The sequence below is a fragment of the Sciurus vulgaris genome, assembly GCF_902686455.1.
Source record: "Sciurus vulgaris genome assembly, chromosome: 2".
Taxonomy (NCBI): domain Eukaryota; kingdom Metazoa; phylum Chordata; class Mammalia; order Rodentia; family Sciuridae; genus Sciurus; species Sciurus vulgaris.
The window spans coordinates 200,326,668-200,343,835 of NC_136462.1; the positions used below are offsets into that span (position 1 = coordinate 200,326,668).

The window sequence follows — 17,168 nt, forward strand, 5'->3', positions numbered from 1 at the left end:
AAATGTCCAGAAGAGCCAGGCAAATCTGAGATTATAAACTGAGACAGACTCTAGGCAAAAAACCAAACTCAAACAAAACTCTTAGAGGGAGAGATTCATTCTGTCAGGGCGCTGGAGAAATAATCACTATAAGCAGGCCCAGACCTACCTCTGAGGTTCCTAGGAGCAAGGGCAAAAAAGGGAACTGGGGGCTCTCAGCTGGTGAGGCCATCTTCGGAGTGAGCCGTGGTGGACTGAAGTCTCAGCCCGGCTCTGGGATGGGGAGGCCTGGCTGCTGGAGGGTCCTGAGCCTCAGATCTAATTTCACCCTATCTAACAACAAGAGGGCCTGGAGCACAGAGGCTTGCAGCTAGCTGTTCTGCCTTCTGGGTGGAGCCTGAGGTGGGGTGGTGTCTTTGTCACCCTGAGGGGTGACAACTGAGGAGATCCAAGGTCTGGCCGGCCCTTCTTGCTCCCAAGGGTCTGGAGGAGAAGGATTCAGGAGGGAAATGGGCCCTGGTAGCCCCAGACCTCCACATCAAGCTGGGCTTTCCTCTGTGGAGCCAGCCCAGATGGGTTCTGGAAGGTGTGTCCAGGTATACTCTGCCATTGCCTGGCTGGGTCCCCTCCTAGGCTCAGGCTGTTTGTCCATGCAGCATTTCTGAGCTTCATGTCCGTGGACAGGCATCTATCTGCAGAGAACACCTCAGGGCTGTGCTGGTCATGCCAACATGCCTGGTATTTTCAGCTCTCCCACCCAATGGCCCCAGGGAGGAGGTCCCAGGACCAGCCATCTGATCCAGAATGGAAGAAAGGACTGTTTCGCAGGAGGGTGAAGACATCTCGTGGGACCAACAAGCAGAAAAGGCTGAAGATCAATCCCAAAAGGTAGGACTGTGGCCTCCTCTCTGCTTTCCACACATGCCAAGTACAACTCTGCTGATCTCCCAGGGAGAACTTGACAGGGGACTCTGAGGGCATCTCTGTGCTCCCAGAAAGAGCTCCAGCTTCACGGGACCTGGGGCTACTTGGTCAAAGGACTGAGTAGTCTTCCCAGTAGCCCATCCCATACACTCCACCATCTATATGGTTTTCAGGGGTGACTTTCTACAACCAGGAATACAGCTAGTATCTGAGATAACTGGGTTGGACACATTTCCATCCAATTCAAGTCCTGAAGAAAGAGCATGTTAATTATTTACAGCCTTCATTGCTTTCTTAAAAATTATGCAAGCAATGCATGGCCTTTGCAGAAAAATTAGAAAATACAGATGAGCAAAGGGAAGACAATAAAATATCCTAGTTCTCTGCCCTGGGAGCTGATGGCTCCTGGTATCTGGGAATATGCCCCAGGCTTCACAAGCCTGAGGGTGGCAGTTTCTAACACCACTCTTCCCTCACGTTATTTGGTTGTCTTGCTTCTTTGCTCAAAACCCCTCAGACCGCCCATTCCACACAAGATAAAAAGCAAGCTCTTCTGCCGACCCCAATCCCCTCTTGTTCTACCCCTCGAAGCTTCCTGGGCTCATTGTCCCATGATCTCCTTCTCTCCCACTCCATGTGACTGGGTCTGCCTCTGTCCTTACTTATTCTCTAAGCCACCGTCTGAACCAGGACCCTGACACCTGTGTGACAGGCCCCTCCCTCGAGTGCCCGAGCCGTCTCTGCTCTATCCAGACTCAACGCCCAGTCTGCATGTTCTGCAGCAGTTGACACCAGCTTCCAACTCTTCCTCACACTGCTGGAATCCTCAGGGGCTGGTGACCTCTCTTCCCCGTCATTAGTTGTCGGCAGGACCCGGTGCCCAAGCCAATCTAGGCACAACGGCATTGCACACTCACACTTTCTCCCTAGACCTCCCCACCACCCCTTGGACTCCAGGAGGCAGGCTCAGGATTAGCCTCACTTTCTCAAGAGGAAACCAAGACTCAGAGAGAGGTCAGATCTGAGCCAGCAAGTTTCACCCAATAGTCTTGGTAATGATCACTGGCTTGCCACGCTCTGAGCCTTTGCTGGGCTTGCCGAGTTGCCTTTTTTCTGGAGTTTTCTTGCAGTGCTAAGTAGGACCCAGCAGCTTTGGGGAGGGCCTCGGGTTCTGTATTGCTAGTGGGTGACGAAGCTGGCACTGGCCTGGGAGCCTGCTTAGAGGCCGGAATCTCCATGCCGTTCCAAGTCACATCCTGGCCTTTCCAATGTCCATCATTCTTTGGACACAAGCTTTATTGCATGGGTCATTCAGACTCTTGTGATCGAAGTCCAAGTCGACGTAGCTCAAACAACAGAAGGCCTACTGCTTTGTGACACAGGCTTCTAGGCCTACCCTTCAGCCCTGACCCACATGGGTGGGTTGGGGAGGGCAGATTTGGATGCTATTCTCAGAGGAACTGAGAGGGCAAGCTGATGGACCGAAGTAGCTGCCTGGGGGTCCTGGGAGCTCAGGAATGCTGGCACCTTGTTGTTACTCTTCCCAGCATCTCACTAATCATCTGAGTGACACCTGACAAGCCTAAGTCTCTAGGCAACAGCAGGGACCCAGAAGATGTGGGGAGAAGGAGTAGAGGGAGGGGTCTCCTGGACAGTTGTACCTTCCCAACATGTGGAGGCTGCAGGGAAACGTTCCCAAGCAAGACTGAGACTTCTCAGACCGGCGTCCTAGAGGCCTGGAGATGCCTCTCCAGGACGCCCAGCATAGCCAGAAGCAGCTCCTGGGCCAAGCGCAGTGCACGTAAGAACCTCAGTAGGCTGGTGCTCTGTCTAAAAGTCTTGACGCTCATTAGCCACATAATAAAAGTCCAATTTCACAGAAAGTTCTGGATTTCTCACACCTCTTGGGCTATTAGAAACTCTGAAGATGCTGGGGCTGCCTCTCGCATGGCAGCGGTGGGCTGGGGCTGAGGACAGCCGCCCTTGGTGGGAGGGAGCTGTGCTTTCCCACTGGCTGCAGTCCCCACTGCGCCCCGTCTCATGGTCAGAGTGCCCCGCTGGGATGTGTTGTCTACTTGGCCTTCGTAGGCATTTGATTTTGCAGATCCTGCTCTCACAGTTGACTGTGTGGAAGACAAAAGAGTGCCCCCCCAAGGGAGGTCCTCAGCAAGAGCCTGTGGAGGAAACACAAAGGGACAGGGCACAGTAGCACCAGGAGGTCTGAGTGAGGACTTAGAGATCCATCTTGCAAGCCCCAGCTGTGTGGGATGAGGATGAAGCTATGGAGATTTTTGTATCTACCAAACATTTATTGGTTGACCTTGATTTGCTCATCTCTGTTCCTTTATTGGCTCGTGACTGTCCTTCCATTTAAATCCAGCTTTGGGGCCATTGGGTTTACCGGTCCCTCTATCTCTCCCGGCTCTGGCTTCTTCCCTGCTGCCCTGCCCCATCTCAGCAGCACAGTGGTGCCTGGGCGGCTTCCCTCTGCTCTCCTCCCACTGTCTGGCTGGATTTCCTTCTGCATCCCACGATCTACGTTTGCCTGTTTGGAGACTTACTAGTGACTCCCCATGGAGTGTGAGCCCCTGTGTCCAGCACTCAGAGCAGTGACCGGCACTAGAGACTGTCAGCTCTTGTTATGTGTTCAATATGCATCAAACTTGGCAATTCTGGATTGAGAGCTACCTGAGTTCTCTACTGCTGTGTAACAAATTACTCTCTGACTTGGTGGCTTTGAACGAGAAACACTGTGCTTTCTCAGAATTTCTGTAGGCTAAGGATTCAGGAGTGGCTTAGCTGGTGGTTTCGGTGTGGGGTCACTCATGGGGGGTGCAGTCAAGTTACCCGCTAGGTCTGTAGGCCTCCAAAAGCTTGATGGGAACTAGAGGGCTCATTTCTGACTGGCTCCCCTGTGTGGTGCTGGTTGCTGGCAGGAGGCCTCAGTCTCCCTCTCCACATGTATCCACCTCTCCATGGATGGCTGGGGCATCCTCCTGGCATGTTGACCAGTTTCCCCCAGCAAAGATCCCACAAGACATGGCAAAGCCACAGGGCCTTGGGAGTCACATCTGTTGTTTCTGCAATACCCTATTTGTTACTTAGGCCAGTCCTATTCCTCATGGGAGGAAAGGGACAACCAGAAGAAGTTGGGGACCATCTTGGAGTGTGCATGGTAGGATATGGTTCCTTTTCTCAAGGTGCTCCTCGTTCAGGGAGGGAGGGAGGTAGAGGAAAACCAGCCATGAAATAAAGCAGATAACTGTGGGCCCCAAAGTAAACTGACTGCAGAGACAAGAAGTCCAGTCTTGAGCAGATGGTCCCGGGTGCAGGCCAATGGCTTACATTCTTCACTGTAATAATAACCCATTTAATTCTAAAAACAGCCTTACTGGGGAGTGAGGGAGGCAAAGTTCTAAGATGATTTCTGAGCTTACCACCCCCTAGCGGGCACGCCCTCTCCTGGGGTGTGGGTAGACCTGAAATAATCAGGGAAGCCTAAAGATCAGACGTGGAAGAGATCCGAGAAACTGGAAGTGCAGCTGTCACTCTCCTGCTGCTTTGAAGGAGCAATGGTCCCTTTGGTGGAAATGGCAAGTGGCCTCAAGAAGCCAAGGGCAGCCCCCACTGATGGTCTGCAAGGAGGTGAGGTCTTGTTTCTCACAAGTGCAGTGGGGCAGGGAGTACGCAAGGGGACCTTGAGATCTGGGAAGCCGTGTGACCTGGCTGACCTCAGGTTTCAGCCTTGTCATATCCTGAGCAGAGAATGCAACTCAGCTGGGTGTGGACACCTGGACTTCGGGAGCTGTGAGGCAATGGGTGGTGCTGTGTGTGGCCGAATTTGTGGTACCATGTCATTCAGCACAGAGAACTAAAACAGGCAGGTGCCACGTACAGATAGGAAAATGGAGACCCACAAAGTGGAGGTAAGCACGTTGAGGCCGCACAGCTCGTCAGGGCAAAGCTAACACGCAGGCCCAGGCCTGGCACAGGAGTTGGACTGCGGAGGCTCCTGGTGAGGATGCCGCCAGGTCAGGTGCAGGAGCCCTTACTCATGCCTGTCACTCAGTAAGGACTCTGTCCACCACTGTTTATTATTCTTTTTAAAAGGTAGAACTCTGATGCAGATTGATGCCCTCATTACGCAGGTGGGAAAGTTAGGACCAGAGAGAAGGACAGGGTTGCCAAGGGTCCCACAGTGGAGCCCGCGTCTGGGGCATCTGTCCACACCCGGTGAGTCTGTTGTCTTGCAGCTTCAACACCAGCAAGAAAGGGAGAGCTTTGGGACAGATAGAATGCCCTCTGTGTTCCGCTGGGTAGGGATGACTGTCTGAGGCAGAGGCTGCCAGTCTGGCTCCCAGGGAGGGCCAGAGCCTTTCAATGGGCATGAGATTGCCCAGGCTACTGGGGAAAGCCCAACTTCATGGAAGGGCTGCGTGGCCAGGGCAGCACCCAACAGGTCATCCATCTTGAAGTGGGACCAATTCTGTGGGCTTTCTCCCAACAACTTTGGACATTTGGAGCAGATTACAAGAAGTTTTTCCTTGTTTGTGATCCTTAGAAAGTCTCTCTGGCAGAAAGATTTCCATTATCTATCCCATAGATAAGGAGATGTGGTTCAGAGGGTGAGCTTGTTTCCATGATCAGTGACAAGTCACCACTTTGTGACTTAAAATGGTACCTGTTTATTATCCCAGAAGTCGGGCATTGTTCAGCTGGGTCCTGTGCTGCAGTCCCACAGGCTGGCATCGTGGCATGGACTGGGCTGTGTTCTCTGGAGGCCCAACTGCGAAGGCTCCAATCCAAGCTCCCTCAGGTAGTGGGCAGAGGTCAGGGTTCCGAGGCTTGGGATTCAAAGCAGCTTGCTTCTTGAAAACCAATGGCAAGACACAAGGTCTCTGCAGGCTCAAGTGTCTGACCTCTAAACCCATCGCTGAAGGGCTCCCCTGAGTATGCAAAGCCCACCCAGGGATTTTAAATACATTAGCAAATTGGTTATGGACTTTCATTATATCAGCAAAGTACCTTCACCGTCTCTTATAGGAATCAAGTCACAGCTTTTCCCACACTCAACCAGAGGGGGGTATATACACATGTGATGCACTAGGGGCCACCTGGGTGTGTTTGTCACAGTGGCTCCCCCAAGCCCGCACAGCTGGTGGAGATCTCGCCCAAGTTTCTGCCCAGTGTATCCACCCTTGCCACTCGGAAGGGCTGCTGGGATGCATGACGTTCTGTTTGGGAAGCATCTGGGGATGCTGGAGTGGGTACGGTGCTGGGCGAGGGGCGAGGGCTCTTTATGTACTTCTCCCGAGGCCGCTGGTGCTGTCTCACTCAGCCTGCAAACATGTGATCAGGGACCTGCCCTTTTTGGACTCACAGACGCCTCAGATGTCATCAGTTTTCTGGTAATGGAATTGCCTAGGTGTCAGAGCTTCTCAGAGAAACGCTCTTCTTCAGAGAGGCGTGGAGTTGGGGTTCGGAGGGGCAGCATTGGAGTGACGTTCAAAGGGCCCCTCGTCTGTAGCGTGCCCGCTCTCTGCTAAAGGTCACACAAGGAGCAGCTCAGTTTTTTGGTTTGTTTGTTTGTTTGTTTGCTGGGGTCTTTGGTTTGTTTTAAAAAAAATTTTTTTTTAAATTAATTAATTAATTTTTTTTTTTAGTTGTTGATGGACCTTTATTTTATTTATTTACATGTGGTGCTGAGAATGGAACCCAGTGCCTCACACATGCTGGGCCAGCGCTCGGCATGAGCCACCGAGCCACCGCCCAGCCCCGGAGCAGCTCAGTTTTCCTCTCAAAGAGCTCTGCATATTGAGGTCCCCCTTTTTCTCATAGAAATTTGTGGCTAATTTACAAAGAAGTCAGGAGTGACACAGGATTTGTTCTATATGCATTGACTCTGCAGATAACCAGACAGGAATGCTTTTCTGATGAAGTGCGGGGCCGCTTTGCATACCTGCCTGCTTGTCTGCATTACTGTTCTATTGCTGCTGTAAAAACATGCCACACATCGGGTGCTGTTTTAAATGACGAACGTGCAGTTATTATTTGGCCGGAATTCCAGCCTGGGGATTGCTGGACTCAAGTCAAGGTGTCACATGCTGCACCCTTCTGGAGTCTCTGGGGCAGAATCATGCCTATTGGCTTGGGTTGGGAGCACCATCCAGTCCTCTGCGGTAGCTGGATCCACTTGCTCCACCTAGGTCCTTCCTCCTTCTGCTTCATCCTCTTCTCTCAGACACAATCTTCTGCCTCTTTTGTCATTGCCGAACACTCATGTGATCATTCAGATTGGGCTCTTGGAAAATCCAGGATAATCACCAGTGTGAGGTCAGTGCCCTTAAGCACACCTGCAAACTCCCTGATGCCATATTAGGTCACATGTTCATAGGTTTGGGGACTAGGAAATGGACAACTTTGTGGGACATTATTCTGCCCATCACCCCATCTATCTAACTGCCACACCCATGTCTGCAGGTATCTATCTATCCATCTCTCTATATCTGTCATCTATCAATTATCTGTCTGTGTATCATCTATGTATCATCTATTTATCAAATATCTATCAATTATCTATCATCTAGGGTTCTGCCTATCATCCATCAATTATCTGTCACCTATGAATCCACCTATCACCTATCTATCATCTGTCTATCATCTAAGTATCTGCCCATGTCTATCAATCATCTCTCCATCACCTATGAGTCTGCCAATCACCTCTCAGTTACGTATTTGACATTTGTGTTCTCTCCTCCTAGAGTGGAAGAAACCTGTGTCTTGGGTCTTACGTCTATGTATCAGCCATTTCTGCTTCAGTTGTCTTAATTTCTACGGAAAATGAAATACTGCAGCAGAGATTTCCCAGTGGACCAGAGCTCATGAATGATAAAATTCATGCATCAGAGTATCTGTTCTCTCCCCCCCCCCCCCTTTTTTTTTTTTTAAAGTCTGAAAAATATGGGGAAGTTCAGAAAGAGAAATACCAAACTTCTGGCAAGTGATGAAAACAAAATTAATAATTATTAACATCTTTTCATATTTGCCTCCAAGCCTTAAAAATAAAATAAATAAAACATTATCACATGTATTATATATGATATAATAAGTAAATGAAATATTAAATAAAAATAAATAACTGAAACATCACCATATACGTTATATATAATATGTAGAGAATAAAAATAAAATCGAAAAACTAATGACGTAGTTCCATGTACCCCACTCAAATCGCGTCAATCCATGATTTCACACTTCAACTAGAAAGCAATGCATCCATCGCCACCTCTAGTACTGTTTTGAGCCTTTGAAGCACCCATATAAACCTGCAGCAATTATCTGTCATCCATCAGCCTGGTTTTCAAGCTCACATTATGCTTTTGAAAATCTCCTGGTACTAGGGTGCTCAGGCCCCTCCACTGGTCTCTGCTGTGGAGTGTGGCCCCAAGGGCCAGGTCCCCCCTTTCCAGTGCTCCCTGGGCTCACTCCTGTGGGGGTTTCTGATGTCAAGCATGCTTCACAGGGTCCTGGTGTGCCCCAGGTCTGTGTGGGCTCTTTGCCTGTTGGAGACACGGAGTATTTTTCCTGTGCGTTTTCTGTGACGAGCTTCTCTGAACTCCACATCTGGCCTTCTCCCTCTGTTCTGAACTTGAGACCTTCCTTCTGGGAATGTTTCTTTCTGCCTGACTTAGGGTTTCTTTCACCTGAAAATGCATTTATTTCATCAAGGTTGTCGAGAAATATTTCTGCTGCTCACAGTTCCAGGGTGACTGTTGTTCCTCTGGGCACATCAAAGCCATCGTGGCATGGCCGCTGGTTTCCACTTTGTGGTGGAGAAGTCAACTATTACTCAGCTCTCAGTCCACGTCTCTGCTTTTCAAAGTCTTTTCTCTCTGGCCACTTTCAAGATCTTCTTTTAATCTTTGGTGTTCCACAGTCACTTTGATGTGGATAGGTGTACGTGGCTTTTTATGTATTCCATAATCCATAAATCCAGAGAGCTTTTACGGTGTGCGAATTCATATCTCACTAGAAAATTCTCGGCTGTCCGTCTTCAAACACTGTCTCCCTCCCATTCTTCTCCCTCTGTTTCTGAAGTGATGTAGCTTAGACTTTATCTTTCATCTGTCTCTCTTTAGCTTTTATTAACTTTGTTTCTTTCTGCTATAATCTGGACACTTTTTTCAGATATATCTTTAAAATTTTGCTCGTTTTCTTAATCTACTGAGTTAGTTTTTATAAAGCATTGTTGAAATATAATTGAGTTTTAATAAACTGTACATATTTAAAGCTCACAGTTCACTAAGTTTTGATTCATGGCTACACCTGAGAAACCAACACTACAACCTAGATCTTGGACATATCCATCCCTCTCAAAGCCTCCTTTTCCCTGTTGTGTTTCCTCCCTCCTGCCCACCCACTGCCTCCCATCCCCAGTAACAACTCGTGTGCTTTCTGTCACTATAGATGAGTTTGTTCTTCTAGACTGGATAGAAGTGGGAAGGTGTATAGATATATATATCATACGTAATCTATCATCTATGACATGCTGTATACTGTCCTGTTTTGGCCTCAGGGTTTTTGGCGGTGTGATCATTGTGAGGTCTGTCCATGTTGCCGTATACATCAGTTGTCCATTCCCTTGTATCATCAAACAGTGCGCCACTGGGAGGACAGGCCACAATTTGTTCATTCCCTTGTTGGCAGACACGGGTTCGTTTCAGTTTGGGATTGTTGCAAAGAAAACGATGCAGACCCATATTCGAATAGCGTAAGCGCACCTGCTTGAACTTCTCTGGAGTGAGCCCCCGACAGTGGACAGCTGGGCCACACAGCAGGACCACTATCCCTTCATAAGTACTTGCCTGGCACATGTGAAGCCCTGGGTTCCAGCTCCAGCTCTGGACAAAAAAAAAAAAGAAGTTGCCAAACTGACTTCCGAGAAGGCTGTGTGTGGTCTCCTGTGTGCTCCAGTCTCTCCACATCCTGGGTGACACTCGGCCTGGCCACTCTGCAGTTCTAGTCATTGTGACAGGTGTGTAGCAGTACTCCTTGGAATTTGCTGATGATACCCAGAATCTTTTCATGTGCTTATTTGCCATTTGTCTGGCTTCTTTGGTGAAACATCTGTTCAAATCTTTTTTTCCCATTAAAAAAATGAGTCGTTTATTTTCTTATTGTTGATTTTGAGAATCCTTTATATATTCTAAGTCCTTTCTCAGACGTGTGAGTTGAAACTCTTCCAGCACATGGTTTATCTTTTTATAAAGAGCACACATCTTTAATTTGGATGAAATTATTTTCTCTTTTTGTTGGTTTGCCTTCAGTGTCATAACTAAAAATGTGTGCCTAACATGGTCACATAGATTTTTCTCCTTTCTCCTCCTAATGCTTTGTACTTTTAGGTTTTATATTTAGGCCTATGATCCATTTTCACCTAATTCATGTAATTTTTAAGATGCCAGATGGATTTTTCAGTGCCTTTGTTGATCCATTTGTCCATTTTGATGTAAACGCCATGCGGCCTGGATCAAGCCTCCTGACTTTAGACTTGGTGCAAAGCTAAAGTGTTGGTGGCATTTGCATCAGAATAGACCAGGACCGATGGGACGGACAGAGTGCAGAAAGAGACCACAGGTATTTGAGCAGTCGAGGTTTTTCAGAGCTGGAGCTGGAACCAGGCTCTTCAAATCTCAATGAAACACATGCTCTTTCCAACAAATGGCGCCAGACCTGGAAATTTCTCCACCGATGAGGGACCTCTGAGGCCACCTGGCCGGCTCCTCTCTTTCAGGGATGGCTGCTTCCTTGCTGGACATCCGAAGCCTTCAAAGGCACCGGCCCACCCATTTGTGCAGTATTTTACTTGGGGTGGTGATGGGGTTACCATCATGCCTCTTAACCAGAGGTGGCCCTGGTCTATTGTAACAGCCTCTCATTGACCCCCCTGCTTTCGTTGGTCGACTGATTTTAAATTCTGTTGTTACTGATATTATACTTTATTTCCAGAAATTTCCATTATTTTTCAAATCTGCTTGATAATTTTCCTGATATCTTAGTCTTTTTAAGTGTGTGTGTGTGTGTGTGTGTGTGTATGGTGTATGGTGCTGGGGATTGAACCCAGGGCATTGTGCGTGCGAGGCAAATACTCTACCAACCGAGCTATATCCCCAGCCCTCTCTTAGTCTTTGCTTTTACTTTCAATCTCTTTTTTAAACACACTTAATACTTTGCATTTGATAATGCTGACCAGTGGCATCTCGGCACGCCTGACTCGGCTTTGTGTATTAGCTTTCACTTACGGTAACTTGGTTCCTTGTTTGTGTTGGGGTTTTTGATGGTGTTGATGTTTTTGGAACTTTGACACTGGGTTGAAGATGGATTTCTGCAGTAAATATTTGTTTTGTTTCTGCTAGATGCCTGGGGCCCTGCCAGACACCACTTTAAATGAAATTCCTGGCTTTAGATTTTTCCCAGTCTCCTGTGCTGTGTGAATTCAGTTGCAAACTTGCGTGAGGCTATTTTATCCTTATGAAATTAACATGGGAGACTTCTCCCCACCTGCACTCAGGATAAGTTTTTAGCTGGGTTAGATTTTGATGTCCCTTGGGCAGGTGGTGGGGGTGGCAGTATTTAGCCCTAGTTTACCCACAGGTTGGTATATGACTTTCAGAGGGCTCAGCTCTAGGGAATGGGGTTTGTCTTCCACTCAGCTCTCACCTGGGCTCATTCTGGGCTGATGATAGACAAACGCCCTGCAAGTGAAGGCGACCTTGTGCAGTCAGGTCTCAGTTTTCCCTTTACAGTCTACTAAAGATATTTTTTTTTAAAAACCAATACATTTAGATGTTCACACAATTTTTACAATTTAATTTGCATTTTCGTTTGTTTTCAATTGAAGGATGAGCATGGTGGTATTCAGTCTGAGTATTTAGCTCACTCTACTGTTTGAAATGAAATTCTTTTAAAAATCTTGCCTATGATTCTTTGTCATTAAGAAGTTGTATTGTTTGATTTTCTTTTCTTTTCTTTTATCGGGCTGAATCTTTCTCTGTTGCCTAGGCTAGCCTCAAACTCCTGGGCTGACTTGGCCTTCTGGTGTCAGGCTCATGTAACGGGGACTGCCCTTATACACCGCCACGCCTGGCAAGAGGTTCCGTACCTTGTTGTACTCAAAGGATGGACCTTTTCCTTTGTGATTCTTAATTTTGGGTCTTACCTAAGAAATCTTTCCCTACTCTCAATCTCCCTAAATCACAAGTATACAAATATTTTCTCTTATGTTTTCTTATATGAATATGTATGCATTCACATATCTATCTATACATGTGGAAGGATTTATTTTTATTTTTGTTGTGCAGATAACTATGGACTGTAGGTCAACTATGACTTTCGATCTATTTTCACATGCCTTCATAGGCATGGTTTTATATTTTTAAGAGGATACACATATGCACGTATATACAAACATGAATATGTGCAGAGATTGTGTGTGGCCTGCTAACCGTACAATATCCATCTGGAATTTGCATGAAAAGCTTGCAGACCCTGAATGAGGCTACTTCCCTCATGTCTTTGCCACATTTTGGCTGCCTGTTTATACTTGGAGTTTATTTCAAGGCCTTCCATTCAGTTTCATTCATCTCTTTGTCTTTTGCCAACTCCAAATACCACACTGTAATGAAAATGGCTGTTTTCATTAACGAAACTACATGGGTTGAGGAAGAGGGATTAGAAAATGCAGGATACATTTTCGGAGTGGAAATGGAAAGTTCATATACTTGGATTCCTAATTGCCCTGACATTAAGTAGAGGCACAGAGATTCAGATTGCTCACAAAATGCGTCTGCCATGCCCCAAGCAAGCGCTGGACCATGGAATTGGATTTTATTGATTAATTTGTAACTGTGTACAGTGCTGTATGAAGCATGAACCACTCAGAGACTTGTTCCTGGAAGCTTGCGACAAATGGAACAATGAGCTGTGGAGCCCCAGGTGAATGGAAATGAGCGCGGGGCAGGCTGGGGGTCGCGTGGGAGACGGGCACACTGCAACCTGAACACCCAGGTGTTGCCGGAGGGGATGTGGCGGGGAGAAGCCAGGCCCCGAGCACGGGTCTGTACAGCAGCTTTCCTCCCAGGGCCTGTCCGTTCTTAATCACGGCACCATTTACTTATAGATGAGGTGGCGCTCTCAGCGACGAGTCAGCCTCTGAGCTGAGGTCCATGCAGACCTGCAGACGTGGCCTCAGCTCATGTGGCCCCACCACTCGTGGCTGCAGTGCCTGAACCTCACAGCCCATATGCTGCTCTGTGGACCCAGGGGCTGGACTGTGCACCCTCCACCCGACCACTTGGCTTTTGTTGGCCCTGTGGAGTCAAGAGAGGAAGCGAGAGTGTGAGACCCCCAGCCCTCCCCGGAGTGCGCATGTGTGAGGCAGGCCTGTGCCCCCACACCTTCCTCTGGTCCATCTGCCCTCCCTAGGGAGGGAAGGGGTGCGGGGCAGAGTAGCAGCATGGCAAACAGATTTCAGCCAGGTCCAGGACCACAGAAACCTCACCTGCCTCCTTTCTCCAACTTCCCGCTGGACTCCAGTCAAAATGGACGTCCCTGAGCTGGTGAGGCTGGCTGACCAGCCTTCAGGGCTCTGCCGGGCTGGCCTGGCCAGAAGGTGTGTTCCTGCCTGGTGTCCAGGAGGCCTGTGAGCAAAGGCATCCTGCTGGGCTCTGGAGGGCCTGTAACGTAGGCTCCAAACCCACAAGGCAGGGCAGAGATGAGCAGAGCTGAGGAGTCGGATTTAGAACCTGGACCTTAAGGGGCAGCTTATTGAACAGATGTAGTTACTAAAGAGCTCAAAGTGGCAAATTAGACGTAACCGTAAAGCTGGATTGATCTTAAAGCAGCGAGAGTAAAGTAAGAAAGGGAAAGGACTCTCGGTGACAGAGGAGACCCTGCGGCTGTGAGGACTCGCATACCCAGCACTCTCCAGCTGACCAGAGCCCGTCTTTGAGAAGAAGGGAGCTCTCACCTGAGGCTGGGTCCCTGGGACCTCGGCTGGGGGGCTCTGAGGAGGCTGGAGAGGTGTGAGGAGGCAGACCTGGGCGAGGGCAGGGGAGCAAAGGCCTGACCTGGTGGGAGCTCGGGTGTGAACTGCACACCGCCAACTGTCCTGCTTGGAGGCAAGGGGCTGACCTGTTGCATCCTGCCACGGTCGATAATGGCGAAGAGTCTCTTCCGTGCAGGTAACACTGACTCTCACTGGCCAAGACAGTCCTTTGGAGATGGGGGCACATACATCCCCTAGACAATAGGGGGACAGATGTGCAGCCTGGGGAAGGTGCCTGATGGGCCCCCAGCACTTGCCATGCTTGAGGGTCTCACATGACTGTTGATGGAGGCCAGTGTGCAGAAGCTGCCCAGCCTGGCCAATGTTCCCAGGGGCTGCCCAGTGAGCCCCCTGGGAGAATCCAGAAGAGGAGGAAGGACCCTGTCTGGGGTGCAGCAACATACTGCTTTGAAAACAATGTCGAAGTCCACCTGGGCTCTCCCCAAGGGCAACAGGGACCAAATTGCACCTTGCTGTGATCTGAATTCAGGCTGGGACTCTCCCTGCAATCTCCTAGTTATTTTGATTGAGCTGAGTCCCAGGGGTTCAAACTGGGCCATTCTTAACACCTGCAAGAGCATGGCGGTCCCCTGACTGGGGGCAAAGGTGACTCACAACACAGAACTCTCTGCACATGACCCCCTCCCTTCCTCCCTTTGTCTCTGCACCTTGACCTCACTCTTCACCCAGCCCTGCAGAAGCCCCAACTGGATCAGGCTTTGGGATGAGCCAACAGCAGGCTGTCCCCCCACCCTGGCTCAGAGAGAACTTTCAGGAACCTGTGGTCTTGACCAGCAGGGAAGCCTGCTTTAGAGAGGGAGCTAGATGCCCTGGGTAGTGACAGGTCCCACACCGGACAGGGGAGACAAGCTTGTCCCCTAGACACCCTGCAAGGCTGGACACAAAGCCACTCTCTCATCATTGCTGCAGTACAACACACAAGATGCCACATTCTGCAGATTTTATCTAACGCTCTGCAGGCAGCTCTGGTGATCTGGAGACTGTGGCCACATCCAGGCAGCAACTCAGACAAACTAGGAAAGGCGAGTGGCCAACCAGGTTTCCTCACCTTCTCCCCAGCAGGTTCTGAGAACTGTGGGGGTCAAGTTCTTGTGAACTGAGACTCGTAACTGGAAGCGGGTTCTTGTGCTTGACCAGGCAGCTAGAAGCAGTACAAAGATCTTTCAAATGAGCTTAGTGCATGTGGCAGACGCTCTTCTCAGTTGGTTTCCCTGCAAGATGGGGTGCTTGATTAGATGGTCTGTTATAGGGTTGCACATTGCTTTAAGTAAAACATCGTGAACCTGCATCCTAGCAAATACGTAGTTGTTCATTTACAAATTATGCAAACATTCTCCTCTTTATCACGATGTATGCTGTGCATCACAGAGTCTTGTTCCAGTAGGAATGCTGAGGTCCAGGGTAGTAAGTGTGAGTAGGAGCCCTGAATTCTTCTTTCTCCAAACACGTCATGCCCTCCCTCTGGGAGGCGAATACTCTGGGGGCCCATGAGATCAGGGAATCCAGAAGAGCTCCTCCTCACGGACCTGGAGACAAGTGTTGGTCACGGCCATTTGTGGCTATTTGAATTTACTAAAATGACAAAATTTAAAGCTCGGTTTCTCAGACACACTGACTACATTTCAAATGCTCAACAGTCACAAGAGTTAGTGGCCGTCACGTTGGTCAATGCGGATTACAGAACATGTTCACAGGGGTATCTGTTCAGCAAGAAGAGAGGCCACAGAGCTCAGGGCTTGATCACAGCAGCTGACCTTCCCAAAGCCTGTCCCAGCAGCCTGGGGAGCTTCGGGAAGCACTACTTCGCTTAGTCCTCTAGGTCGTGAGGCAGGGCTGAGGGCTGAGGGGGTGGACCAACGAGAGTCCAGCCCTGAGTTCTCCCGGGGTCGGTCCTGACTTGCAGGGCACGCGCCGTCCAGGCTAGTTCGTGCACATGTGCTTCTCTGTCCTGCAGGTACGAAGGGACTTTCTGGCAGAGCCATGCTCCCCTGAGAGCCAGCAGACTGCGCAAGCCCCTCTGGGTGCCAAGAAGTTGCCCCCGTCTCCGGTTGGAGGGGCCAGAGCCACACGGGACCCTCAGGAACTCAGGTAACGCTCCCCTTGGAGGTCAATCCAGCCTGGGCAGATGGCGGGGATGCAGGGTGCGCCGCAGCCAGCCCTGCTCCAGTAGGGGTCAGGTGCATGGGGGACGGCAGCAAAGGTGGATACCTGTGAGACGAGGAGAGGGTTGGTGAGCAGTCCCCGCACGTCCTGGGGCCAGGCCCTCCACTGGGCAGAGCTCCTCCAGAGCCTGGTGCAACAGGAGCCAGACTGAATGGTTCTGTGAGAGCCACTGGTGCCAGGCTTGCCCGGGAGGCAGGAAGGCTGCCCCTTCCAGCCCAGAGGGAAGAGCAGGAGTTCCTGAGGGCTGCCTCCAGAGGGGCCATTCTAAGCTGCAAAGACTGAGATCCAGGGTAAGTCACTTAACATCTCTGGAACTCTGTGTCCCCTCCCCTCACTCCTCCCCAGCAGCAGTGAGCCCAGCCTGGGCCTTGCTTGCTGAGGTTGACCGGAAAGAATAAAGACCATCTGCGAGAGGCTGCGGGCCCCGTCTGGCCAGCAGTGACTGAATCACCATCTCTCTGTGGCCCATGGTTGCCTCTTCGGTTCGAGGGCCGACCCTGGACTGTCTGAAGTCTGAGGTTTCTGGTCCTTGGGAATGTGTGTGGGGCACCTTCTGCTCCACCTCTGGACAGCGCCGAAGGCCTCCACAGACAGAAGGCACTCGCTCCTCCTCCTTCCCCCATCCCTCAGCCCCAAGCCCTCATGGTAGGGGAGGACCAAGGCCAATGTTGTTACCCAGAATTGGAATCAAGGTGGGTCTTTGCTCTAGCAGTTGGACAGAGAGATGTCAAGGCAAAAGATATATTTTTAAGGAATGTCAAGGGTCAAAGGTCCTGGGGAGGCGGGAGGGGGAGGCGGAGATGCGTTCAGCACCCCAGCGCGGCTCTTTCTTGCCCTCATCTGCGTGGCATTGCTCCTTGCTCCTCGGAGCTCACACGGGCTGCACTCGGTGAGCCCCATGCCCAACCACGGAGGCATCTCAGGGCCAAACACATGTACACCAGCAAGACTGCAGGCTCCCAGACCAAGAGCCAAA

The 17,168-nt window shown here is 49.9% G+C and overlaps 1 protein-coding gene across 11 annotated transcripts in view; it reads left to right on the plus strand.

Moving 5' to 3' along the window:
- Window positions 1–17,168, plus strand: part of ZNF831 (zinc finger protein 831) — a 95,104-nt gene that overhangs the window by 36,430 nt on the left and 41,506 nt on the right. For all 11 annotated transcript variants that reach the window (XR_013761583.1, XM_079125574.1, XM_079125570.1 and 8 more), the window contains exons 3-4: window positions 728–867; window positions 15,984–16,117. Coding sequence is in view for 10 of the 11 variants with exons in the window: in XM_079125574.1 (XP_078981700.1) it covers window positions 728–867; window positions 15,984–16,117 (274 nt within the window). In the remaining variant the exon portion in view is untranslated. The remainder of the gene's footprint in view (window positions 1–727; window positions 868–15,983; window positions 16,118–17,168) is intronic.